At 36.0% G+C, this 27,391-nt stretch overlaps 1 protein-coding gene and 1 long non-coding RNA gene across 4 annotated transcripts in view; one reads left to right on the top strand and one right to left on the bottom strand.

Moving 5' to 3' along the window:
• The window catches only part of LOC146768141 (uncharacterized), a 30,198-nt gene extending 3,032 nt beyond the window's left edge, over positions 1–27,166 (top strand). The window contains exon 2 of the long non-coding RNA XR_014951074.1: positions 927–27,166. This is a non-coding gene — a long non-coding RNA (uncharacterized LOC146768141). The remainder of the gene's footprint in view (positions 1–926) is intronic.
• MINDY3 (MINDY lysine 48 deubiquitinase 3) overlaps positions 2,422–27,391 on the bottom strand; it is a 50,083-nt gene continuing 25,113 nt past the window's right edge. For all 3 annotated transcript variants that reach the window (XM_021551759.3, XM_085566206.1, XM_085566202.1), the window contains 5 exons: positions 13,420–13,492; positions 12,570–12,642; positions 7,510–7,597; positions 4,329–4,400; positions 2,422–3,480 (listed from right to left, as the gene is read on the bottom strand). In XM_021551759.3, coding sequence (XP_021407434.2) covers positions 3,331–3,480; positions 4,329–4,400; positions 7,510–7,597; positions 12,570–12,642; positions 13,420–13,492 — 456 coding nt within the window. In that variant the 3' untranslated portion in view covers positions 2,422–3,330. The remainder of the gene's footprint in view (positions 3,481–4,328; positions 4,401–7,509; positions 7,598–12,569; positions 12,643–13,419; positions 13,493–27,391) is intronic.

The raw sequence follows: 27,391 nt of genomic DNA, 5'->3' as shown, positions 1-27,391 counted from the left end.
CCACACCAAATGAATATAAAAGGGAGTCCAATGAGCCAATCTACCATGCTGGTGAAAGCAGAGACTTTGTGTGTGAGACCCCAAAGGATGGGATGTTGCAGAGGAAGCTGTGGATGCAGTGTTCCATCCCATGGCACCTCTGGCTATCACCAGCAGCAGAGCTGCAGCACAGGGCTGGCACAGCTGCAGAAAGCTGAAGGTGCTCTCCAGAACATGCTGGATGTCGTGTGCTGAGCAGCCTTGCATGCAAGCAGGAGCATCCACAGCAGGTGTCCACAGCCTGACTGTAGACACACATCTAGTTGGACAGCAACTAGAGAGAGGTTCTTGTTTCTGCTTGGGAACTGATGTGGGGACAGTGCCATTCTTCCTCACCCACAATGGATTTTGATTCCCACACTTGCCTGCTCCATCAAGGCCCATCTTGACCTTCTTTAACCTAAACTCATCCACACAAGAACTGAAAAGGTAAGAGAAAGCATACAGATGAGCCAGATAAGCATAAACTGTAACTGAAGGAACAGAACTTCAACAAAAGCATCCAAAAAACAAAATGCCCAGCATGTACTTAAGTGATTCACTGTTTTAAAGGGTCCTTTGCATGGATTCTAACAAGGATATTTACATTTGGATTTGTACTGGCTGCTTACCTTTAACAGTTCAGACTTCAACGAAGCAAATATGTATTTGTTAGCCTTCAGCCTTCAAATATAACTCGTCTGGGCTAATACGAAGCACTATAAGTAGTCCTTCCATTATTTACTTAGATAACTTATTTGAAGCAGACTGTAAACCTCAGTGTACTTTGAAGTGGAAATAATTTCTTTTACCATTTACCCAGCAGTTGACCCCTTTTTGATCCACCTCTTTTTTATGAAAGCGAATTTAGAGCAAAAGGACACCAACATGTATCTTTTATCTCAAAGGGTTTTGAGACATGAGAAGGAAAGGCCAGTTTTCCACATCCACTCTTCAACATCCTGGTAAGTGCACCATGTTGTCAGCTAGGATAGTAGTTGTCTCCCAGAAGATACTGACCTTTCCTTGGCAATTAAAATTGAACAACTCTGCAATATGTAAAAACCCCTAGATTATGAATCAAAATGTCATTTAATTGCATATTTAGCTCACATACTTTCTTACAGTTAGCATTATCAATTTGCTCTGGTTACTTACAGAATGCATTTAATCCCATAGAGTGCTCTGATTTTATTGACTAGACCTCAATTTGCAAACTGCAATATATATGTACACACATAGGCAGCACTTAGAGCAGAACAACCTGTAAATAGATTTCTAGACATTTTTCTGTGAAAGCAAATCAAGTGTAGCAAACATTAACGTCCTGCATGTTTTAAGCTTGCTGTCTAAATAACCACATTCTTCTAGGGGACAAAAAGTGAATTTCCATACAGGCAGAATCTCTCCCATTGTGCTCATCACAGAAGGAAGGGGAGAAGGGTTCACTTGGCTGAGGCTCTCGGATGAGCTGCCTAAATGCCACAAAGCACTGCTAGTTAGCCTCTCTAATCCAAAAATAAGTGAAGTAAACCAGAATCCAGGCCTCTAACAACTAGGCAGTATGAAGGATACAGGAATGAGGTTTTTATATCACACCATCATCAGTTAAATGTCTCTAGAGTACAGCAGAAGTTTTAATCCAGACTAATGCTTAAAGACAGATCTCACATCAGCTGGGCTTCTAATTTATTTTTTTCTGTGAGACAGAACATCAATTTTATGAGAGTAGGCTAGAAAAAAAGATGCATATTCTAACAGATCCAAGCTATGATTCAGTGCAAAATCTGGTGTGATACTCTAGTACAAGCCAAAGACAGATACCAGAATTCAAGAGAAAGAGCAAGAAAAATGAATTTTCCCCTTCCAAGGTGTCAGTGGAAATCTAAAGACATTTATCTTAAATGTGTAAAACCAGCTTAAAAAAACACCTATCAAGCCTGAGTATTTTTGAAAAGTAAAGTTCTATACTTGACAAGCAGATTCTCTTAATTTACCTATATTTTTCAGCAGTAATACCACTGTTGCACAAGTTTTTAATGTCAAGCCCACAGTGCAAGACTGAATACTTGTGTTCAAAGTAAAGTGAGTCCTAAGACAAATTAAAGAATCTTTTCAAATCATTGTTATCTGCAAACGATTTTTTTTCAGAAAAAGAAATCTAACCTAAAAATACTAATAATCTAATCTAAAAATACTCTTAATACTAAGACACTCTGCTGTCAGTCTGCAATAAGAAATGATCATGCTAATTCCAGAAGTTAGGAAATTAGCTTTTGGTGTGGGCTTTTTCTCCCCCAGGATGCATGCAACTTGAAAGCCGACATTTCTAAACCTGTGGTTCCTTTTCACCATCTGAGAGAAGCAGCAACCAAGTCCAAGTAAATCAAACTTTAAATAATATATGATTCAAGGAAAAGATTTTATTTTAGGGCTAAGAAGTTGATAATAAATAAAGGAATATAATAATGTAATAACAGATGTTCTCATGCACTTAACACATACAGTAATGCTGGCTTACACTGCTGTTTGGACAAATTAAGAAGAGGTATTTGGCAATATTGTAAGTTTTGAATAGTTTAAAGATTATAGAGCAAGAAATTCTGCTGTTTTTACATTTCTTTTATACAAATTCAAATAAATATTAATATATCTATTTTTCCTCAGATTTTCTGTTCACTTTTAACATGCCCAATAACTAAGCCACAGTAATATACAACTGCCAAGAAAGAGTATTTAAGAATTATACTTATTCCTAAAAATGTATCTTATTTATGTCACATTGTGCAAGCTCTTTAGGTAAAATTCATTTTAGGAAAAACTGCAGAAAATTTAAATTCATTAAAACATATCCAGTGCAAAGGCCAATCTAGTCCACACATTATGGTACTGTAATGTAAGCTAATATAATTTAAATAATAAAACATGCCTATATGATTCTGAGAAAGCTGAATATGTTTCATGTTTTAAAGATCTGACATCTAATATGCAGATTCTGCAATATCAGAATTTTTCAAATCTTCATGAGATGGCAAAATAATGGTAAGACTTTATAAGTAGGCTTTTTTTAGGATAACTCACATTAACAGTACTACAGTGGCCAAAAAAGACAAACTATTATAATAGAAATCAATCTGATTAAAAAATTAAATATTCCAATTAACACTGAAAAAGTGTTTGTAATCATTATTTACAATTCCTCAATGATACCAGTGTATAACTCCACACAAAGTGTACCACTCCCCAGGCAATCCGCAACTCCGCATCCCCGCCGGAGGACGCGAGGGCCGGACGCTGCTCGTGGCCAGGGCGTCAGTTGAGGGAAGGAGAGCGGTCTGTGCTCCAGAGCAGTTCTATGTACGGCCACTTGGTCTGCAGGCAGCGCTTCACCGGGGTGTCGTCGGTCTGCAGCATCGGCTCTTCAAAGCCCATGACAACTGCTGTGCCTTCCACATACATGACCTGTCAAAGTAAACCCAACTCTGTCAGCCCGCTCAAGAATTGGGAGATGATTATTTTCACCAGGTCAGGAGAGGATTTGTTATGATACACATCAAATCTGTGAAGTTTTACGTACTCCCTTTTTTAATGAAATGAAAGTATGAAATTGAAAAACCCTCATCTTTGAATGCTTCTGCTTACATTTTGGGCTATTGAACTGCTGGAGATTTCACAGGCATAATTTTAAGGACTTAATTACAAGCTATTCCAAAGATTGAATAGGTATATTTTCTGAAAGAAGTCTTACTTAAGTCATTCTTGCTCCTTATGCCTCTTAATGCCTCACAATCTTTTACTCTGAATTCTCTTTCAGGAACTTAGAAACAGTCATATTGTGTCTGGTATACCCCTTTTTTCAAGAATGCTGAAAATGAAACAGGTCATCTTTGTTTCCTCAGTAAACGGCTCAAAAAAATACAGATTTTTTTGATGCAAGCATGAACTACTAAAAAAACTCAAAAAAATTCTAAAGAACATAATTTACACATAGAGTTACTTCTAGAAGTTGCACTTTGTGTGTGTTACATCTCCACTGTGCCTTACAGTTCAAATCCCCTTATGACAGGTATATGTGAGTAGTGCTCTTTTCAAAATGCAGTTTCAGAGAAGTGGTCTGGCAAAGCAATCCAGTACAGTAGCTCAAATACAATTAAGAACAAAGAAGTTTCCAATTCCAAATATATAATTTTGGAAGAAAATTATCAAAATAATAGCTTTATAAAAGATCTGTTTCAAGTCAGACTATTTTGCCTTTAACTTTATTCAGTTTTGCTTCATGACTGTTATTAGGGCTTAATTGTAAATCTTACCTTTTCATTATAATTAGATTGCTTCAGTCCATTGTAATGGTAAACAGTGAATGACTCTGAAACCCTGGAGTCCTAATAGAAAGAAACCAGTTAATTTCATGTGGCATCCAATGTGTCTCTTTACAACTAGACAGATGCATTCAATCAGCAAGACTTGAGAGGACTGTTAAAAAGTGCCATTTCTTTCAGGTGACAAAATCTTCATTTAACCTTTCTTATCAGAAATAAAAAACTAGATGTCAGTAAATTAATGAGGAATGCCCCCAAGAGCAAGTAATGATTTTCTGTGTTCTCCTGGACAATCTAAAGTACAACTTCAGCACTGAGTATGGAGCAGCCATCCTAATATTTACTGTGAGAAACCTTATGCAGTAGTCATATGCATGTTTATTTATGATGGTTTGGATGCCACAAAGTTTTTTACTAAGGACCAGATCCAATCTCTGGCCCTCCATCTGAGAGCTAAAAAGCTCCCATGCCTGTCTAAGTAAACTAATTTTGAAGACACTGGTTCTGCTGAGGTCCAACAGCAAAGCTACTGGCTCTTGGTGATCTTTACCATTCCAGGTGTTTAAATGCTGTAGTCCTAAGAGTACTGAAAGCTTTGGATTCACTGAACCAGGAAATACAAATCAGGTGTAGTATCAGCTCTCTCATGCCTACCGGACCAGGCTCCAAACAAAAGCTTATCCTTTTTTTGAGCACATGGAAGTAAAGGCTGGAATGAGAATAAATCTTCTCAGGTTACAGTACATCAATCAGATTACAAAAACCCTAACTCATTTTTCTACTCTTGAATGTTTCACAAATTCTATGGGTCCTTCACAGCCATCCAGGCTATTCAGTGGAGGGAAGGTAGTGATAAGGAAGTTAAGAGGTAACTCTGCTTACAGAAGTTGCTTCCCAGAGATAAATAAAATTAAGTCTTCCTGGGGAAGGAAAGAGGATACATTAATTATGATCACCCAGAAGGGAAAAAAATGGTGTTTCCCAGTTCCTGTGCCATGGAAGTTAAGGATTTTGTGCAGTTATTGTTTAAAAAACCAAACAAACATAACTGCCCTAAGTAGTAAGGAGTCGGGCTGAATAGCTTTGAATAATTTTTCTAAGCCAATAGCATTCAGAAGGAAAGCTGAGATACCTTTCTGCTTTTGAGGTGGAGTTGAGTACTTTTTAGGAGAATAAGAATAGGGGTTTGAATATTCTCAGCAAAGGAATCTAACCTGGATCTACTGAGCCCTAGCTAGATGTTCAAAGATTAGCATCAGCAATTCCAGCCATCACTGGTATCTGCTATTTCCTCACAGTATTTGAAAGAAAGACTTTCAAAGATACTCATCTTCATTTCTGCAGAATTTCACTTTCAGAAAGAATTCTTAGCACGGTGTCAGAATGGGTAAGGGCTACTGCTACCTGATCCACAGAGTACAGACAGATTGAAAAAAATGGATACTGGCAGGTTCCAGTCCAAAACATGCTGATTGCTCAAATAGCACCCATAAGGCAGTAACAGTTCCAATGTTTTTTACTGGAGCTAGTGAAGGTTTAGCAGGACACGAAAAACTGAGTGGTGGGGAATCACATGTAGCAGGGAATTAGCACTTGAGACAGGCATTGACTCAGGGGCACCAACTTTAACAGGAGGCAGAGTTCCTCCAGCAAGGTGACCAAGGCAGGGTTCTGCCCATGATTGCACTGTGGTTTGTTCTCCAGCTCCCCTTCTTCAGTCAATGACGCCCTTATGACAGACATGAGAGGCAGCAGTCCCACACAATGGCTCTTTTCTCCTCCACCTCCCTATGGCCCATGGTACTGGACAGTTTAGGCACAACCAATTATGGAGGATGTTCTTCGGCATTCTGAACTTAATTCTTCTGGGGCCTAAAATGAAGCAGTGGAGTCTTCCAGATTTACAAATTTAATATAATTGTAAGAAGTAAATTATTATTATTTATATATAATAATAAATATAAATATATATTTATATAAAAATATATTTCCACTTCCATATAAACAAATGAAAGGAAGAAGAAACAGTTGGCAAAAATACAATGCAGATGTAATTCTAAAAGGCCAGAGAAAATGAAGACTAACTCCTTCTTCCCTTTCCTCCAGATAATGAAAGTCTCTGAATGATATATTCAGTCCCTACCATCTTTGGCAGTGCAATTCTAGTGTCTTCTGACTGACTAGAATGCTTCATAGTACAGAATGTTATAACCAGTGCTGCACAATCCTAACAAAAAGAATCTCGCTGAAGGCATTTAAACTCATCAGTTTCATATTTCCTTGACTGTAGAAATTAACCCACATGGTTTCGGTGACACATTGAGCTAAAAAGCCTTTAAAAAAGTACTCCTCTCAGCCCTTGTCCTTCTCCCACTAGCCTATTCTTCTACCCCAGGTAAACCTACTCTTTTTTGTCAATACAAGCATGTGTATGGCCATGGAACAAGCTCCCACAACCTGCAAATAGAGCTCTTATCCAGACCAGCTCCCTGTTCTAGTTTACCACAAATCTGTTTAAAGAGGCTTCTGGTGTCAGGGAAGCAGTGTGACAGGAGGAAAATGTGATCCAAGGCAAAGGGGAAAGAGGACAGCAGTGCTAGGTTAACAGCTGCCTCTCTGTAGTAGTGCAGTCTTAAAGAATATATAGAACAGACTGAGAGTTTGAAAGTAATTTTCCAATGCCCTAACTTCCACATATGTTAAATCTATCATGAATTTTTTGTTAAACTCTCAAAAATTTTACATTATCAAGAAATATATATATATAAATATTTTTAAATATGTTTGCAACCTTTTCCTGTTTGCAAGCAACATTTTTAATATTGATAAAACCAGTATGGTCATTTATTTTCAGAAAAACCAAACTCAGATGAAGTTTCTGAGTAAGGAAACAATTCAATGTCACACTCAAAATGATTATATATTTCCTGAAGTTAAATTAAGAACAATAGAGTTTCCTTCCAGTGTAAAGTTGACAAAATCACGGACACGTTACAGAAAACAGAAATCTACCATTTGTGGTGGAATACAGAAGTTATGTGCTTATCAGCTGAGTTAAATGAATGCAATACTTATTAAAATTTACTCTTGTGATATTAATGGAAGTTTTTAATGAATCTCAAACCCGAACAGAACAGAGAATGCTCTGCAGCAATGATGCTATATTGATTACCTGCTCAGGGAAAAATTCTTGCAGAAAGGGACCCAGTAGTATGATGCCCAGTCCTTCTGGATCTAATTTGGTCTTCATGAGGTTTACACTAAGATAAAAACATTGAATATAAAAGTATGAGTAAGACACTTTTATTCTTGCATGACTAAGTTATGCCGTGCTACCACAGTACTGACTGCCAAGTATAGCAATACTATTCTATTTTTAATCATAAGTGACAACTGCACCAGAATGGCATGCAAATTGCCAAAACATGGTTATTTTTGAGTAAAAGTAATCTGTTATTTTAAATTAAAGAAGTGATAATTCTGAAGGACCACCATATTTGGTAAAATAATTTGAAACCCATATAATCTAAATCCAGGTTTACAGCCCAAAAGGCATTTTGCTGTCTTGTAAGCATTCTTTAAAGATACAAAAACCAGTCATCTTTCAAATATAGCTCTATCACTGCCAAACAACCTGTTTTTAAACAGACATTTGAATACCTTCCAAGATTTTCTAAGTACACTGAAATAAAATGAAATTTAACAGATACATTTCTTATTTACATCACGTACTTGGTATCAAAGAAGCCAAAACTAACAAACAATGGAAATACTAACAATACTAATCTGGAAGCCTCACTGCATGACTAGTCTAATTTCAGGTCACTGCAAACGAAAGTCAATCATAAGACTATAATTCTATTTAAGCAATATATTTCTACAGGCAGCAGATTGCATCTATTTGCATCTACCTAGCCCTCTGCTTGAGTCACAAGCTGTACCGTGCACAAGAACGTCCTCACTGGGTCAAACCAACAGAGCCTCTTGCCCAGTATCCTGTTCCTGACACTGGCCAGTAGTGGATGCTTACAACAGAGAACAACAGGGCAAACACACATCCTTAGGTTACCCTCCCCATTTCCAGCAGTCTGCTGCTCAAAGATATCTTCAGTGACAGGCAGTATCTAAAACACAAAGATACATATTTTTCTTTCCATGCATGTGCCTAATTTGCTTTGAATCCATCTATATTTCTGTCTCTTAATAAACTCCACTCAAAAAATACAAATTAAACTATGGATTCTAGGAATAAGTGTCTTCTCTGTTTTGAACCTGTCACCTGATTCAGTTTGATGACGCCTCATTTTTGTATTTTGTAAAGCAACTAATAGTCATTCCTTATTTATTGTGTCAATGGTTTTCTATCTTTTCCAGGTCAAACAGTTCTAACCTAGCTTTTTCTTGCACTAATGACATACTGTATCTTTAATTAGCCTTGTTGCCTTGTTGATAGCTTTCTATAATATACTTTTTCCAAGATGGAGTGAAACATCAGGCATTTATACAGTGACATAACTCCTAAGACTCCTGCTCCATATGTCTAGCTATTACTATGAGTTTAAATCCTGAGATCTGTTTCCTGACCAGTAGTATCTACTTCACAGACCTACAATGTCTATGTGAAATCAGCATTGCTTTATCTCCTGAGCAACCAATCTACATTTACTTTGATACTTCCCTGTTTCCATATCTTCTACTAACTTCTGCTGCTCTCACACATTCTTTTTTTTAACATCTCAAACACATTTGTATCAGCAACAATCATACAAATCCCTACTTTCAAATCCTTGCTGGTAAAATAATAAAATTCACTGACTTAATACAAATTCTCATAAAATTCCTCTAATTATCCCCCTCCATTAAGAAACAGTGACATTTTTATTCTTTGATCAATTATTTATCTACAAAAAATGTTCCTTCTTATTTCATGCTTACGCATGAAACATTTACATGTGAATTTTCCCTAGACTGGCCTTCAAATCCTTTTCTAAGTCCTACTGTTTATTTGTCACCTTTCTCATTCCTATAGTCTTTGGTACCAGCACATTTCACAATGGCAGGTAACCTATAAGAGTTCAGCAATGTAATTCTGATGTTTCTTGAGGATTTTGCTTTTTCTTTTTACTTATTTTCACACTTCAGAATGTTAGTTACTCTCACAACCCATCAAAAGGCTTAAGTGCAGAACTAATCTGTAATCTTCTCTAGTGATGAGAACTGCTCCCTACCACCTTCCCTGGTGAATACGAAGTGCATATATGAATATGCACTTTTCTAATTGACTTTGAAAACTTTTAAAACATTGCGAATCATCTCTCAGAACTACAAACCTTTTGCAAGCCCCTTGGCATTGATGGGCTCAGAAGAATACTATCAGTTTTTGTTTTATAACTTTACTTATTAGTCTACAGACTTTAACTCTGCTTTATATTGTATTTACATTTACCATTCCATAAATCCAGATTCTTCCCACTTTTTTTAGTGTACACACTAAGTTTTCCTTTCAGAAAACACACTCTTAGTTTCTCCTAGATGCCTCTTTTACTACTTAGGCCCTTAACCACCCCCAGGTCTCTTTTGCTGTGGGCTATGAGAATAAAGTGTAGTTTCCAAGGTCTTTTTGATTGTTGTACAGAAGCATTTTTCCTTTTGGCTACCACTTATGTTTCTTTATCTTTAAGTAACTTATTTTCTTGGTCTGAACATAGAACTAGCAGTAAGTTATTTGAAATCTTTTTGTTTCTCCCTCAATGCACAGAGGAAGTATTATGCAAATCTAAAGAGAGTGGCTCTGTTAAGGTCCTTGGGAGAAGAATTTTAAAACTCCTAACTCTGAATGTGGTATCCTATAAACTAGGCTAATTTATTATTTTTTAAGAATCACTACTCAAGTGAAACCACGCCTGAGAATTTGCAAGATACTGGACTTCAATCCTTCTATTCCTCATTCTCACTGCTCTCAAAGTACAAAATTTTGGCTGTTTCAGGGGCTGTTTGAAACCTGCCCAAATTCTTGAAGTGCTGCAACAGAGTTGCAAAAACATTGTGTTTACAAACAGAACCATTACAGATAATTTTTACAATGAACTTAAAATTATTTAATAAAGTTAAAGCAAGGTATATACTCAGTAAAGAAATACAAGAGCTGTTTAAAAATACAGCACCACAAGTTTTTAAATATGGTCAGTGTGCAAAATTCAATCAGTTAAGCAGGAGGGTAGATTTAATAAACCTGGATTGTACTATGTTTCAACTCAGTTTTTTTCCTTCAGCAAATCATTGACACCTTTCAATGTTACTGGTACCAGAGCAGAGCTACTGAAAACGTGTGATTGTGCCTCAGTCTCCTCAGTGCAAAGTCTGGCACCTGAACTCAAAAGGTTACAAGTGTTGGGGTGATGGCCTTTGTACTGTTATTGCTGAGAAGTGTGTGGGGACAAAAGCCTCCACTTCTGGTCAAATAGATAGAGAGCATGAAATGTTTTAAGCAAGCTAAACCTACACTGGCAGATGTCCTCAAATCAGTGCCCTAAAGGGCATCAAATGGTTTCCAGGCAAAACAAATGAGACAGGTGTGTTCTCAGAAACATTTATTAATAGACTTGAACATTTTACTAAAACCACATACAGTGGCATTCAGTACTGGCTAAGTCACCTTGCTAATTCATGCCTGCTCTATAGAGTTTTCCACTCTACAGTTCTAAAATTCTAATCAGGTCTGATATTTATACATTCTGAGATTGTGATAAACTTAAAGCCTTGGATTAGATAACCACAGATTTAAATATTACATTTGGAGGCAAGGCCTTTAATTTTACTTAAGAACAAGCAAACAAAAAGCAACCAAAAAAGCCTGTATGGAGTTTGAAATACATTATTTATACTTGTGTTCCACACTAAAAAGACACAACATCTAGAACCCAAACAGAGTAGGTTCCCAAGATAATAGTAATAGGCAATGTATTTATTTAAGAGGAGACGATTTACGACTGCATATTGCATAGTTTGATCATGGCTTGTCAATACAGCAGGTCTTTTGACTGGCCCTTAACATCAATTTATATTTTATGTGCAATGCACAGTAAAATAGGACAGGTCTATGCCACAAATGCCCTGAAAGAGAAACAGCCAAATGGAAAAAAAAACTGCATTAAGAAAGAGGATTTCTGTAGATTTATCTAGACAGTAGAACAAAAAGGCATAAGTTATCTTCTCAGACTATTAAAAATTGCTTTTTTTGCTTTTCCCCCCCTTTTCAAAACAAAGTCTTATGCAAATTACACCATTTATTGTTATAATATGAATGTGAGCCTTTTGTCTTGTACTTTCTTTTTGTCTGGGTATCTCTTTATTTCAATTTTTACTCCTATCCTCCAGAGAACAACTAAGTGAACTTCATTATAAACTACACTATAAGCATTTGAAAGGACAGAAAATAGGCTCAATTGCATTTCAGATGGCTCTGGTAAATAAACTCACAGTCTACACAGTCATTCCATTTTGACCCAACTAAACTAGACCAAATGTTTACAAGAGAGCAGAAGCAACTTTTGGAGCAGTAAAAAAGTACAAGTGCTTGGCTCTCCTTTCTGGGTTAGTCACAAAATGTGGTAAGTTTTGACATCAAGGGTTAACTGCTGTCACTTAACATTAGTCTTATCTGTCCGTATTAGAGCTAAAATATTTGAGTTTTAACTCCAACCCTGGGAATCAATGTGTTGTTTCGGAAAATAAATGGCAATTATAAACACTGCTAGGTCCCGATTGCTGGTGGAAACAAAACTGTAACTGAAGCAGTTTCAGCTTCCAACTCAGCAGAAAGATCCAGTGGTAACCCAGACTTGCCTCTGAATACCTTAACAGTTTAGCTCTTCTGATGCACCATTTCACCTGCATTAATATAAAGAAATATAATCCTGATTATCCCCTCAGTATATAGTAGTAGTAGTAATGCAGTAGGTTTGAGGGGTTTTTTTCCTTCTAATTATTACTAGCAAAGTTAGAGACAACTTAATTTTAATTCCTCCCCTTAAATTTAAAGCTTAACATTTGAAAATAACACTCTGTGCCCAGAATGTAAAGCAGGAAAAAAATCCAAACTAGGAAAAAACCCCAAAACCAACCCGAAATTATAATAGATACGTGGTAAATGAAATCAAGAAAAAAAGCCTTAAATGATAATTAATGTCATTAATTGATACTTCTGCAGTATTTAAATTTTATTATACTTACTATTCAGGATCTGAAACAAGGTCCAGAGCCTTCATGACATCTTCTAGAAGTGTGTCAGGTATAAACCCATTATCTGAAGAAGCAGCAAAGTTTCTTGTGAGAAAAAGAAACAAAATGCTTTCCAGAACAAATTTCACTTAAAAATGCAAATACAACCTATCTTTAGCTGTAAAATTTGCAAGCAAATGTTTGGGTTCTAGAAGGAAAGGAGTTCTCAAATACTTCTCTGACACTTAAAAAAAGTGCAAGACAGAAACTGGATTTATCACTCATATGCTTAGAAGCTTAATACTTGCTACAGAGTTCTCCACAATGTACCTTGGGATAATAACTATTCTGTTTTCCCCTTTTGATTAGTTAAAATAGTACTTGAATGGCAGATATCCCTCTTTTTTCCAAAACATAAGAAAATTTTCTGTGTATGCTGCATACATTCAAGAACAAAATCTCATGAAGAATGAATCATATCAGATCAGTTTTTAATGAAAATTTAATATAGGAGAAATAAATTTTATTTAAGCTTTATGTTAATTACAAAGAACACAACAAGGTTAAAAAACATCTCTTTTAAAAACTACTTCTATTGCACAAATTCCCTTACTGCAGAATTCTCAGATCATTTCTTTATAGAATTATGGAATGGTTTAGGTTAGAAGGGACCTTAAAGATCACGTAATTCCAATCTGCCTGCCGTGGGCAGGGAGACCTTCTAGCAGACCAGGGTGCTCAATGTCACTTGTAGGTTGACTCCTGTAGTGAACATTTCTTAAGGACTAGGCATTTCATTCCTCTCGTCATGAGTATATTTCTATTAAAAAAATCTCATTTCAGCACAAACTACAGCCCTTACCCTCAGGGTCATATGTCTGGAAAACTCTTCTTGCTTGTTCTGAAGGTGCTTCAGGAGCAACAAGGGCCATGTCCTATGGAGGTGAAAAAAAAAAAAAACCCACAAAGAAAATTTACAAAACGTTCTTACTTCATACACAGATTACTAAGAAAATATTTAGCCATACTACACCCAGTTGGAACCTAAATTAAAGAAAATTTCAATACGACAGAAGAAAAGTTAAAGTAATTTGGCAATTTTGCTGATAGTGACATAAAACAATCAACATGTATGCTAAAGATTATTCCACAAACTTCTACACAAATTTTATGCAAGTCTTATCATGCAGATGTTGTGGCACAAAAGCTAATTGGAAGCTACAATTGCAATCACTTGTACTCAAGATCTCCAAGTGGGAAAGCGCATAGAATAAACTAATTTGGGAGGAGTCCCTTTGTCCTGCTCTTGTCTCCTGATGAGAACAACTTGAAAATTGCTTGTTTTATGTCCTGGAAATGGAAATGCTAGATTTTTATATTAATTCATTATCACAATAATGTAATTTTAAGAATCCATAAATATGACTTAATAGAAACCAATCCACTGTTAAATGAAAAATCTTCCACTGATTTTATAAATGAATGGTAACTAGAACATTTAAAGAAAACCAATATTTTGACAGTGTTATCTTCATGTTTACATTTGTTCTAAAATACTTTAAAGTACTTTCAGATAGAAAGACTGTATTAGCTCAACAAAGCTGTTTTCAGGATGCCAAATAAAATATTAAGTTGTGCAGTTGTTGAGCACATACCCTGTCATAATAACACTTATGTTATTATATAGGGCACATACATACACTATGAAATTTTGCAGTATGTGATGAACACTTAAATAATCTGGAATACAAAACATACTAAGGAGGAATACATTTCATTATCACAGTGTTTATTATAATAAATTGATGTAAATATTTCTCAGTTTAAAGCCAATGATGCCATAGCATATAAAGCTTATTAACAACAAGATGATTAGTGATTTCAGTATTCAGGATTTAACTCTGAAGAAGGGATATTTTAGTGGTAGTTTCTTATTTAAAAAATCAGCAGCTCACAAAGCCTATGTAACAAGGGAGAATGCTTAGAATTTTCAATGGCATGGAAGGATATAACCCAAAGTAACTTCCAATGGCATAGGCATATAATTTCAAATGTAAACCTCATAGTTCTACTTTGGTTTATGAATATGCAGTTCCTTCCATACAATCTTAATGTAATCCAAGAATAAAAACTACCATTTGCATTGTCCTCCCTACCCACAAATTACCTTCTTAATGTAGTACTTTCCACAGTTTCATGTGATGCAAAACAGATTCTTGAAAGAAAGTCTTCTGCAACTGCCAACAATTTTTTTCATAGTACAATTGAAAATAGTGTGTATTTCTGTTAGCATTTTAATTTTCCAGGTCCTTAGTTTTTCAGTTCATGTATGTAGAAATAGGAAGAACTTAGAGATGAAATCACTAAATGCATTAGTCTTACTGAAAATTCTCTCTTTTAAATGAACTTTCAAATATAGTAAAGCTTCCATATTGTTACACATTAACATTTTTTATTCACTAAATGTGACTACTAATGCTCTAAGCAAGTAACTTCAGATGGAAAGCTAGAAAAGCTGCCTTAGAGTAAGACAACCAAAAATATTTGTATGTAAAATAATTCTAACTTTTCACTGAGATTGTTGTAGTATAAAAATTTTAAAATGAAAGATCCTTTATATACAAATCCCACACAACCTCTCAACTTATCATGTCATTCACTTGCAATATGAAGATAACTTTAAAAAACTTTAATTAGTCTATGTATTTGTACTGGGGGGAAAAATACCATAGGTCCTTCATGCAATAAAGCTGAAAATGTGATAAACATCTAACAAAAACATATTTCAGCTGCCCAAGCTGATATTTCACCACATGTGCCAAAATAGATTCCCCACCCCAGCCTTATGAATTGTATTTTGATGTAACACATGCCGTGAAAGTTCCATATAAGGGAATCTCATAAACAGTTAATTACAATAATTATTTCCAATACTAAGTACAACATGTCCCAGAAATCATGTTTCACTCATTGGCTCTTGTGATACACAAACAAGCCATTTTATATTACTTTGAAAAGTTATTCTCATCGGTTGTACCAGTTATTTTAAGATCCCATGCTTAGCCTCAGAGGCAAAAAATATTCTTCGTAAGTTTTAATGAAAACATTCCCAAACTTTTCATTCTACAAATCCAAAGCAGAACATAATGGCTAAGCCACACTGAAATGCTGGCTATGAATTTTTTACAAAAAATCACATCCTGAAAGACCCATTGCACTGAAAAATGAAATATGCTTCTATATGAACTGCTTTATGGTTCTATACTATCACTACTGAGCGATATGTTATATATTATATATATATATATCTATATATATATTATATATATAGATATATATATTATATATTGTAATACTAACTTCTTAAAAATTTACCTAAAAACAATACAGAAACACTGTTTGTTTATCAATCTTTTAACTTGCTGTAACTTAATTGCATCTGGAGAACTGAAGTTTATTCAACCCAGTCTTGTATTACAGAGAAAATTGTGTATTTCTCAATGCCATAATCAGTGGCTTTCAAGGCATCAACTTTTCCAAAATGGCTTCCTAAGAAAACAAGGTTGATGTGATCTCCGAAAGTGATTCCCATCTCTCTAGCTGACTTCTGAATCCATTTCCCAATTTAAATTTTACAGGACTCTCACAAGAGATTGTTGAAACTGGATGCCAGGCAGAGCATCTCAGCAAGGAATTGGTTCAAAAAGAAACTTGATTTTATGTATCAGCAAGGTTTCTTTGGAGATTGTATTTTGAAAGAGAAAAGACACCTCACACAATCCTACTGATGTACTATGTAACTGCATCATTGTACTTTGGACACACAGGTCTTTTACACATGACTAGAATGCATTTCAAATTGGATAGTGCCCTGAAATTAGAATGTCCAACTTCAGATCCTCCTGTGGTTGTAATCATTCATTTGCAATGAATCTCCACATTCACTCTACGTACCCCGGAGGACACAGATCATGTTCTTCTTCAAAAGATGAAGGAATCCTGCTACCAAAGCCAGAACTAAAATGCTCTTTATAGCCTGAGATATAACAACTTGCTTAACTAAGAGAGAATAGAATTAATTGAATGCAGCTTTATTTGGGGGCAAGGAGTAGAAGTGCCATATGTATCACCACACATACAAATGAGTTTGTGTCCTAAAGGTATCAGATAGTTTTACTTGTAGGGACTGAACCAAAGTGTCAGTGAATCAGTAGGAGTCTGATTCTCCTCTAGTGCTTTGTACATCAGTGAAATGTCAATGTTGGTTCTTTTGTTCTTAGGTAGTGATAATGATCTTGTGAGCCATACAGACACATAGAGAACTTGTCTTCTTTTTCCATAATTTTTTCTCACCTCTGAAAAACCCTGCCAGTAGGACTTGGACTTGTAGGAAGTGAATTAAAAATTAAAATTCAACACAGACTGTTATCAGTTGGAGAGCAGAAAATGTATCATCACTATAGTAGCAAAAATAGGTTAAAAGATTTATAATGATATAAAAATCCAGTTGCTGAACTCTCATTAATATGAAGAAGGCTCAACAGAATTTAGGCATTGCTTGAAATTAAATAACAGCTTTTTGTGTAGGTTTTCCTAGGAGCTATTTATCAAACCAAGGAAAAGAGAGTCCTTAAGATCTAAAATGGGAGGCTGTTATTACTGTCATACAAAGAACTGAACAGTTACAGAAAGATCATAGATCTTTTCTCCTCTTAGGCATCAACTGAGGAAGCACTGAGACCACTGAGGTATAAAGTTACTGGTTCTAAAAATACCAACATAGCATCTACTGTCAATCTAGGCACACTATTGTGAAGTGTCTGTCTGGAAAGGGACAGTTAGAGAATTATGCCATAGTAACAAAGCAAGTCAAATCCTAGAGCACTTACCTGTAAGTCAGTCCTAAACCATTTGATGTTACTGGATATAAATTTAGTTTAAAAGACTATGAATCTGGCACTGAACAGAGAGATGGCAAATGAAGAGTAGTTGAAGACTTCAATTGTGTTCAGGGGCATCATCCACACCAGTTGTTTGCAGGGGGCAGTGCCCTGCACAGACTGCTTACCATTATTTTCTTGTGCTGGCCAATAGAATGTGCCATTGCTATGCAGCATCCTATCTTACATGAGAGAAGGCATTAAAAAATGCCAAACTACTGGAACATACCCCAACAATACTTGAAGGAGTATAAGGTTTTTCCCACTTGACAGATGTATATGGAAAAACTGAAGGAAATGTCCTGAACTTTTCTGTTGCTATAGAAGAGTTCTGTGGCCACAGCCATTTCCACTTCAGAATGGCAGGTGTCAAAGATCATATACTGTACCCTCCTAAGCCTTGAAGAGGGGCTGTGAGTCTATATGGGATTCAGAAAATGCCAGAATACTTTCATTGAATAAGAAGAGAAGAAAAAGACACAAAAGGAAGAACGCCACTCCCAAAGTAGCAGAATTCTTATCAGGGGTTAGAAAACAAAATACAGGCCTTGTAGTTTAGACCACGAAAAAACAACAGTTTATCTGAAAGTGTTCATCAAGGGATAGTGGGGGTGCTGGAAGAGGAACATTCATGATAAGCAATTTCCTGCAACAAGGTGGTTAAAAGGAAGCAAATTAGCTCTAGCTGTACATTGCCCTGCAAAAGTGAAATGACTGCATTTCATCTACAGTACCTGGAGTACCTTGCTGAGGACAGAAAAGAGTTTTCAACAGGAAAGAAAGAAAAGCTACATATGGAATACTTCAAACTCTTTTTCCCTTCACCCATAGTACCAGACAGAAAAGAGAGCCTACTTGATCCAAGGGTGGGGTGAGGCTGTGGAAGAAAAGTGAACACAAACCAAAGAAGAATTAGTAACAGAAATCTGAGGACCCTGTTAGCCTATTCAGCTGGAAAGCGGGGCTTTTAACATACACTCAAGCAAGTTATAAAAACCACAATATATCCTCCATTCCTTTGGGAAAGGATGATTTAATAACACAGCCAACAAAATACGCCACAACATTGCAGTTTTTAAAAATAAGAGAAACTCAAAAGTACAGTGAATACCTATTTACAGTTACATTGCCACAGATGTTGGTAGTTTAGTTTAAACATCACAAGAAGGCAACAATTCACTTGTTCATTCATTAAAAAATAAGAGCGTCTTCAACATGTTCCTTGCTTTCATGGACAGATCACAAGAGATGAAACCAATAAAGATTAGGTATATAGTATTTTTCTTATTCACTAAGTAACTAACTTGTTTTCCTCATCAACACAAAACAATTTGTTTTGAAAGTAAAAATTACTGGAATTATAGACCAAGAGTCATCAAATTAGAGCTTACTGGAATTCTTATCTAATAACTAAATTACATACTACTCTCCAGCCACAAGCTTAATCTGAAAGGGCAGCTTTTCAAATTATACTCACAGAGCTTTTTTTTTTTTTTGGAAGACAGAACACAATGCTATATAAACATGAAACTTTGTCCTTAAGAGGAATCAAGCTGAAAGTGGACAAATTCCATGTTTTATGACTTTCAAAACATCCACAATATAATTCATTCAGGATGAACTTTAGCTTCTCCTTCATGCTACCCTTTTGCTATGTAAAAAAATTAATACCTAGTATTAAATACTATTTCTACATCTAATACTATTTCAGCCTATAGACATGAGATGATTGCTATACAGCACAGTGGTATTAACATATTCCTAATTCTATTTGGGAATTACAATAAGGAGGCAGGACATAAACATGTTTGTCAGGAACATTTGATAGCAAAGTTTAAAGCCAGTGAAGATGTACTGCAGAAATTTAAATCTTCCTAACTATAGTTCTAACAATACTGAAAGCTGCACTTAATGTTGGAAACCAGCCTACAGTATTCAGTTTCCCCCTAAACCATATAATTCTCTCTTGGGATGATGAAAACCCTGTCTGACTTGCTTCAATCCAGAATGATGAAATATTTTTTGAAAATAGACCAGATCAATTATTTTTTAACTCAAATATGCTGAGTGTTTCAAAAGGACAATTCTCAGCCTGATTCATAGTAATATTTTATGGCTTTTCCTGTAATGTACAAGCTCTGTGAAGTAATGAAGAAAAAAAGTATATTCATAATGGCATGTGATCCACTGTTATTTAGTATTCATAAGCAGTATTTCAGGAAATCTTTATATGCACATGTTGCTACATATACAGAGACTATACTAAATATTCACACATATCACAGCTTCATATATTATAAAAGCAGTATTGTCATTCATGTTCATCTTTGTAGAATATTATTTCAGGTAGATAATTCTAACAGTAGCAGAATAGAGCCATTAGCTTCTACAAAAAACTATCTTTTATTCTTTTATTAATACAAAACACTTTTTTTTTTCATTAAAGCTGTATTGTAGAGTAAATCCCATCTCACTTCACTCCAAGTGCATGAATTTTCTTAACTACACATAGGCAATGACTGAATATTTTCTCTAAATACACCTGAACTGCTTCAATATTTTCACATCACAGCCTCTGACAACTTTGGCACCCCTCTGTAACAGTTATTTTTAAAATACACATATAAGATATCCTAAACTATCAACTAATAGAAGAAAATGGCATTGGACTCCCCATAACACACAAAGAAAACAGATTTCATAAGCTTCTTATGCAAAACAAACCAAAAAAAGTACTTAAGTATCTAAATGAGGTTGCTACATGAGGTACCTATGAAGCTGAGTTTTAGAAACAAAAGAATATATTATACACATAGCTAATCACATGTAACTTATGTAGAAGGAGAAAGACAGAAAATGAAGGCAATGCTAAAGTATCACTAAATGTGCTTCACCTTTGCTGGGAGTTCAAAGGTCCCTCCTCCACAGACAATCCCTGTCTCTGCCTCTTCTCTGTATTTGCATCCTTCCACATTTAGACTTTCAATTCATTCATTTACACATCCTAACCTAAAAGTAGAGCTGCCTTACCAAAAGGGGTCAGAGATGTTATTTTTATTTGGTATGCAACAAAGCTGTTATCACAATGAAAGGAGTAAATAAAGGGATCGAAAACCTATTTTTTAACACTTAAAAAAAAAAAAAAAAGGTTAGAAATTGGTTGCTAAAGATCTTTGTGACTGTACTTGGATTAAATCCGATGCTGTATATGGATTCAACCTATGTTCTTGGGGATTCCACAGCTGTTACACGTATTAAGGTTTTGTGGATCAAACAACAGCTACAACCTAAACAGATTTCAAACAGGTTCCTGTAATTTATAAAATGACCCTAAGTCTCCTGATAGAGATTCTCTACAGAAGTTCAGCCTTGTTGCAGTATGGTTTGAGTTAGTCAGTTGGTTTTATTAATGTTAGTTATCCTTTATGCTCCCCCATTTGCCCCCTCACAGTTGGTTTGATCCAAGCTGTTTACCCCAAAAGTTCCCACCACTCTGCTCCCCAGTTATCTGTCAATCTTCTCACCTCTCCCTGTTTTCTCCTAATTTGGTTCCATTAATCTGAGTTTGTTTATACCCTTTTGGCTGTCAATCCTGTAACTACCCCCATTTTCTTCGAGAAAGTTCTGTATCAATCACTCCAGTTTAGCTTTTCTCTTTGTCCCCTGACCTTGTGCCCACCCCTGCTACATTATCAGAAGTTGTTGTGTCCCTCTCTGGTTTATCCCCATTGGGCAGACAGGTTTGCACCCCTGTCCGCCCACCCCCTATTCAAGCTGCTGTAATCTTTGATTTCTTTGGCATTTGTCACTGCACCACCCAGAGGGCCCCTTTCCTGCCCCACCTGGGGAAATAAAGGACTCTTTGGCCTCTCTCATCCCTTCCCCTCCTCTCAGCGTGCGGAGTTACCCGAGCTGCGCCCACGAGCAGCTCTGGCACCCTTGGGGCAGACGATTCTCCCTGAGGTGCCCACACATGTGGAGGCCACCCAGCCTCACATGGGCAGTGCTGCCCGGCCCATGGCAGCCTCCGCACAGCCGGTCACGTCACAAGTTTGCAAAAAGCAGAACTTGGCACAAAGTTTCAGAGCAGACAAAAACAGTTACTATTTTAAAGCCTATTCTTATTACTAAAGCATATGTTGGCATGTTGGCAGTCTCATTTACTGTTTCTAGTTCCTGCATCTATCCCCGTACGGTTTGGGAACATTGGAATAAAGCAAACTGAATAGAGAATAAAAAAATATGCAAGCCCCCACTTCCAAGGCTACATGGTGCCTTGCTCAGAAAGAACATCTGGTCTTCAGACATTTTGGAGAAAAAACATGCAAAGAGACAAATGGCCACAAAACAATTTTCCTGTTGTTTTGCTCAAGTACACTTCCCTTAAAAATATATTTAATAAGCATTCACTAACCATATTTAAGACTCTCCGTTTCCTAAGTTCTGTAATATATTAATGACTTCAGGACATTTTCTCAGGAAGAAAAATTGTAAGGGGAAGAATGATTCCTCGGATTGTATTTATAACAAGGGAACAAGGATTAACAGCCATTCATAGAGATTCATTTTCTCAAACAGAACACATGACAGGCAGTTAAACAGTTCATAAGCTGGAACTACCACTCTGTCACATGGTGAATATTACATTCGCAATTCTTAGTATTCCCAGTATCATTATCTGGTATTAAAAATATGCAGTTAGTAGGCTACAATTAAAAGATAAAGTAAAAGGGAATGTGCTTTGTAAAGCAAAGAGTGGATGGTGTGAGCCTGGCACTATCAAGGTTTATGATTTCTACCTTTTACCTTAAAGGTACATGGGGTATGTGGAGAAGTTGCTAATTTTATTTGCCTTCTCTTCATTGTATTACTATAAAGATGTTAAATTCCATATTTTGGAAGATGGTGGTTTAGCTTTTAGGGCTCTTATGAAAAATTTTGTGTGGAAATGACTCAAAATTTCCCTTTCAAAATTCAATTTCAGGAATGATTCCATGAAGATAACCCCTAATTAGGAATATACTATTTGCTGTCTTAAACTGGTTTATTTAATGACCTGCTCTGGTTTATAACCTTTGACAATCACACATATATGCAGTTGTTGAGGGGGAAAATAAAGTCAACTTTTTTCCCCTCTCAATGTGCTGAGGTTGCACCTTAGGACAAACAGCACCTTTTACCTCTGCCTTACCTCCACCATAAATACAACATTGTGCCAAAGCACAATATGGACACTGGGGCATAGCACTGCATTTACAGGATTTTAGGAAAGTATGCTCTACTGCTCTTAACTAACGTTCTTCTTTTCATTCTTCACTTGATGCCAGATTAACTATTAAGAGAGCTATTGTCATCTTCTTAACTGTGTGTGTATTATGCTTTTCACTTGATTTGGAATTACAAATACCATTTTTAAGCAACCATTTCTTAAATATAGATTTGATTTTTAAATACTTCAACAATATTAAAAACTCAATTATATTTTAGCAATGAGCCAGTATGTCTATTAATCCAAATTTCATACCCAGAATTATTTACCCATTATGTGATGACTCAGGCTCAATGTCTTTGCTGTTTTATCAAATATAACTAGAACCAACACTGCTTTCATATTTAAAAGGGATACAGAATGATACAAGTTCTCACCCTTTGTTTCTATCCAGTACCTCTACCTTCAGGATTTGATAGTGACTTACAAATTATAAAACTGCATTTAGAAATGTCTTTGAGGTATTTGCTACTTGCAAACCACTCTGCATATACTACAGAAAGGAATGAAACAACTAAAATGTGTTTCTTTGAAAACCAGTCTTTTCATTGGTAGGCTAATGTACATGTAAAACTGATGTTGCTCATAGCCTCCTCCTTCCAGAGATAGGAAGCTGCAATTCCTTCTAGAAGTTTTCCTATGAGGTAGGACCTAATTTGTTACCTTCCAGCCCCCAATCTCAGTTTACATATGAAAATCATACATGCTAATAGGAGGAAAAGGAAAATGTACTCCTCAGGACAGCACATCCTACAACGGGGCAAGAAACAGCCCACCATTTTTATATTGCTCTGTGCATTTTCCACAACAGGTGCTTTACAGGTTTTCCACTAAACACATAGCTAGCTCATCTTCAGAGACAATGATAAAGTTATTGCCTAAATATTGTCTTAAGGAAATGACTGGCCATTAGTCTCAAGTATGTTCCCATGTATTTACTAACAACTTAGTGCTAATTTTAAAAATCGGACAAAAGTTTGTCGCTGTTTTGGCAGGATGGGAACAAAGGAACTCTAGTTCCGAAGGTTAGATGATGTGAACAACTACTACTACTTTATTTCAAATACATCACTCTTTTATAGAGAGCATTGTGCAGACAAATTTAATTGGTCTTAAAGTAAAAATTGGTGTGCAGTGAATGATGCACACCACACAGTGGCAGAACAAATCTATAAACAATGTAAAAAACAAGAGATAGAGAATTATTTACAACTCTTTGTAACTCTTTCCCAGGGTCTAGACTGGAAGAAACTCTCCTTTCTCTGACTGAACTGAGAATATCCATAAAAGTTTTTTTTCTTAACCAACTGAAATGCAAATGCAGCAAGCAGAGAGTAAAAAGAGCACACACACACACACTTTGAAGGAAACCAGGAAATTGTAAAAGTAAATTGATGGATTACCTCTAGAATCACTTTTCTTCCTAACTGTATTTAAAATAGACTTGAAATTATTAAGGAAACATCTTCCTAAAGATGTTTAATGTGATATTCATGGTTATTACTTAGGCATATTTTCTTTGTAAGTTTTCTGATTCAGAAGTGCTGCTACAATAGACTAAATTGAGAGCTTAATTAGTGGGAAATTCCTTCCTCTTTGATTTGTGGATCTTGAGAAGGTTGTCTTATTGCACTGATTTTCTATCCTTTATTCTCTCATCCTTCCTTCGTTAATTTTAAAGTGTAACTCATGCAACAAGTGGTAGTGTTTTATTTCCAGTTTTTGTATCTAAGTGTTGCTGCATAGAACATTTCTATTGGAACTGCTAGAACTACTCCCCATACCCCATTTTGCAAGATTTTATCTAGGCATGGAAACATCATACCCAGAGTCAGTTCAAAGGCATTCTCTCAATCTACCGGAGCACAGAATAGTATCAAAAAATGTAAAATTTCAGAATAAATTCTCAGTAAGTATAGTAACTCAGAGGGGATTTGCCTTCTCCAGTATTTCAATTTTTTTTTTTAGTAAAGTGAAGTAGAGACCATCAAAATTATGAGCAGACAGAGAGATCTGCTATTTCCTAGCAGCTATCAGAACTGGCTGCTCATTCAAACAACGTGGGAAACAGGAAAATAAAATGAAACAAATATTTCTCTTGAGCAAGCTAAAAACTCTATGATGGCTACAGTTTCTCATAAAAGCCACCTCCACTTAAAACCAAAACCATATTTCTAATTAAATAAAAAACCAAACAACATCCCCCCCACAGCCCCCACCAAAAAGAACAACCAACAACCAAGAAAATTCACAAAAAAAACCCCCCAAAACCACAGAGGCTTCATAAACGACAATGCTTCAGATTTTTTATCTTTAGGGAAGATAAAGCCACTGAGACTCTGGGTAAATTGATGTCATGAATTGGTTTCATTAGAAACAAATATGTCACCACACAGTGCTGCATCACATATAGAGTCTCTTTTACTAGAATGAAAAATTTAGACAAAATCTAGAAGTTACTTGATAAACACTGGTGTGAAAATCACTGACATGAGTGTAACAAGTGTAAGTTCTCCCACAGAAAACCTTCCAAGCAAACAATAAACAAACTGATCAGAAGCACTTTGTGTCACAAAAAGGACCACAAATTTGTAGTAGGAACTAATTAACCTGTAAATAAAATTGGAGTAGACTCAGAAATAGCAGAACAAGGTTTCATACTTATGCTCTGCGATATCACAAAGCTAGAGAAGGGTAGAACCTTTCAGAAGTATTTTATTTTGATATGTCCCTTGCCAACAATGAGATCTCAAAGCTGGCCTTTCTACTAGAAAACTAATTTCGGAATTGCTTATGAACTTATGAAATGTTGTGTTATTCAGAACAACTTAAATTCATTTAGCAATAGCATTTACACTACAAATGTACACTACAAAACCAACCAGTAATTTCAATTCTTTTTGGGATCCCACAGTTCCCACAGGAAACACCTTCCATCAACATTAATTTTAACAATGGTTCTCTTCCTGCAGAAAGGAGCTCTTAAAATAAAATAGGAATATCTGAAGAGTCAATGCTGTCAAAAACAGAACAGTATCTGCTTCCCTACTCTGAAACAGCACACAGAAAATGGGAATCCTATGTTAGCCTAGAAATTATTTCTGCTCTTGCCTCACACATCTGTATCTTTTCCATTTAGGTGTCCAGACTGTTCCAACAGAACCTCTTACTCCTGAAAACTACAGACCCTATATCCACATGTTCTGTAACCACTTTCTGAAGCAGAATCTTCAAAATGTGATTTTAATTTCTTCTCTGATGAAAGCATACTTTTTCAAAATTTGGTTACCTGTGTTTTCTGGTCATGGAAGTAAAAAACAAAAGGAAGTGCATAGATATTTTTCACTCCCTTCCTTAAGTAGAAGTGTTCTTGAGTTAAAGGATACACATAGGTTATTTTTGTATAAACCAATGCTGTTAACTCATACTAATAATGACTGAATTTTCACACATGCATTTAGTTTCCTTTCACACCACTAACAATCTCTGTTGGTGTTCAGAGCTTAAATGCTGCACCAACTAACACTCCCCCTCGGCCCTGTTCTGGTAAACACCACTGACTCACATTTAGGCTCTCCTATAGCAGTGTCAGTGTTTCGTGAGGTGCCCCTCAGCTGAACTCTGATGAAAGAGATTGTTTAGGAAGAGAAGTCAATGTTCTTTCTTCTGAGAGACAACGCTATCAAGGATGCAGAAGAAAGGCCCTGAGAATGTGTAGAACAGGTTACAGTGATCAAAGTCAGAGAAATAAAAAAATGTAATCTGAAACCAATGTGGTTCCAGGAGTCCAGGACAGGACATTTTCCTTCAAAAGCAGTAATTCGTAACTTATTCAGATTTCTCAGACAGGCATTTTCTCTGCTTATCTGATTCTTCAAGTCCAGAAATGCCACAATGCTGTAACTGAAAATGGATAGCCAATTCTGTCGGGCCTCTATGCACAAAGACATAGAAACAAGAAATTTTTTAAAGACCTACACAGCTGAATTACCCCACAGTTTCAATCACCTGAAGTCAGCAGACATACATTTATTCCATGCTGTCTTTTCACTTTCAATGAGTCTGAATTCAAACTTCAACACAATGTGGATTTGCATGTCATGACAGAATTTAGAAAGCACCTATTAACCTCCTGTTGTTCTTCCTATTGTTTGCATTGGAACATATTCTTGCTGTATTTTGCATAACATTTCAACTCATTGGTACTCTTTTATACAGTGTCTGACCACATTTTGGCATTCCTAGAAGTTCTGAATTGTCTCAGCTTGCCATAACTTATTATGAGTATAATAAAAATAATTACAAAATGCCTGTATAACATTTCATCCAGAACATCACAGCCTTATTTAGAGCTGCCCCACTTCTTACTGTCTCTTATCTCTACAATGAAAGAAAATAAAGTACAAAAAGACTGTAGTAATAAAACTAATTTTTAGAAAACATTTACAATATCACATATTTGCCTTCACACTGTCTGACAGAACATGCAGGGAAACTCATTGTATCAGATGAAAGATTCCTTGTTTGCTTTTGTTGGACTGAAGCCATTTGAAAGGAAGAGTGGGGAGGGAGAGGCAGAAATGATGGCTGTTTAGATTTAGTAGCCTATAATCTACATACTCACT

Source organism: Lonchura striata, chromosome 2, assembly GCF_050655825.1.
Source record: "Lonchura striata isolate lonStrDom1 chromosome 2, ASM5065582v1, whole genome shotgun sequence".
Classification (NCBI taxonomy): Eukaryota; Metazoa; Chordata; class Aves; order Passeriformes; family Estrildidae; genus Lonchura; species Lonchura striata.
Note: the sequence above shows the minus strand (reverse complement) of the source record. Positions and strands in the feature narration are given on the sequence as shown.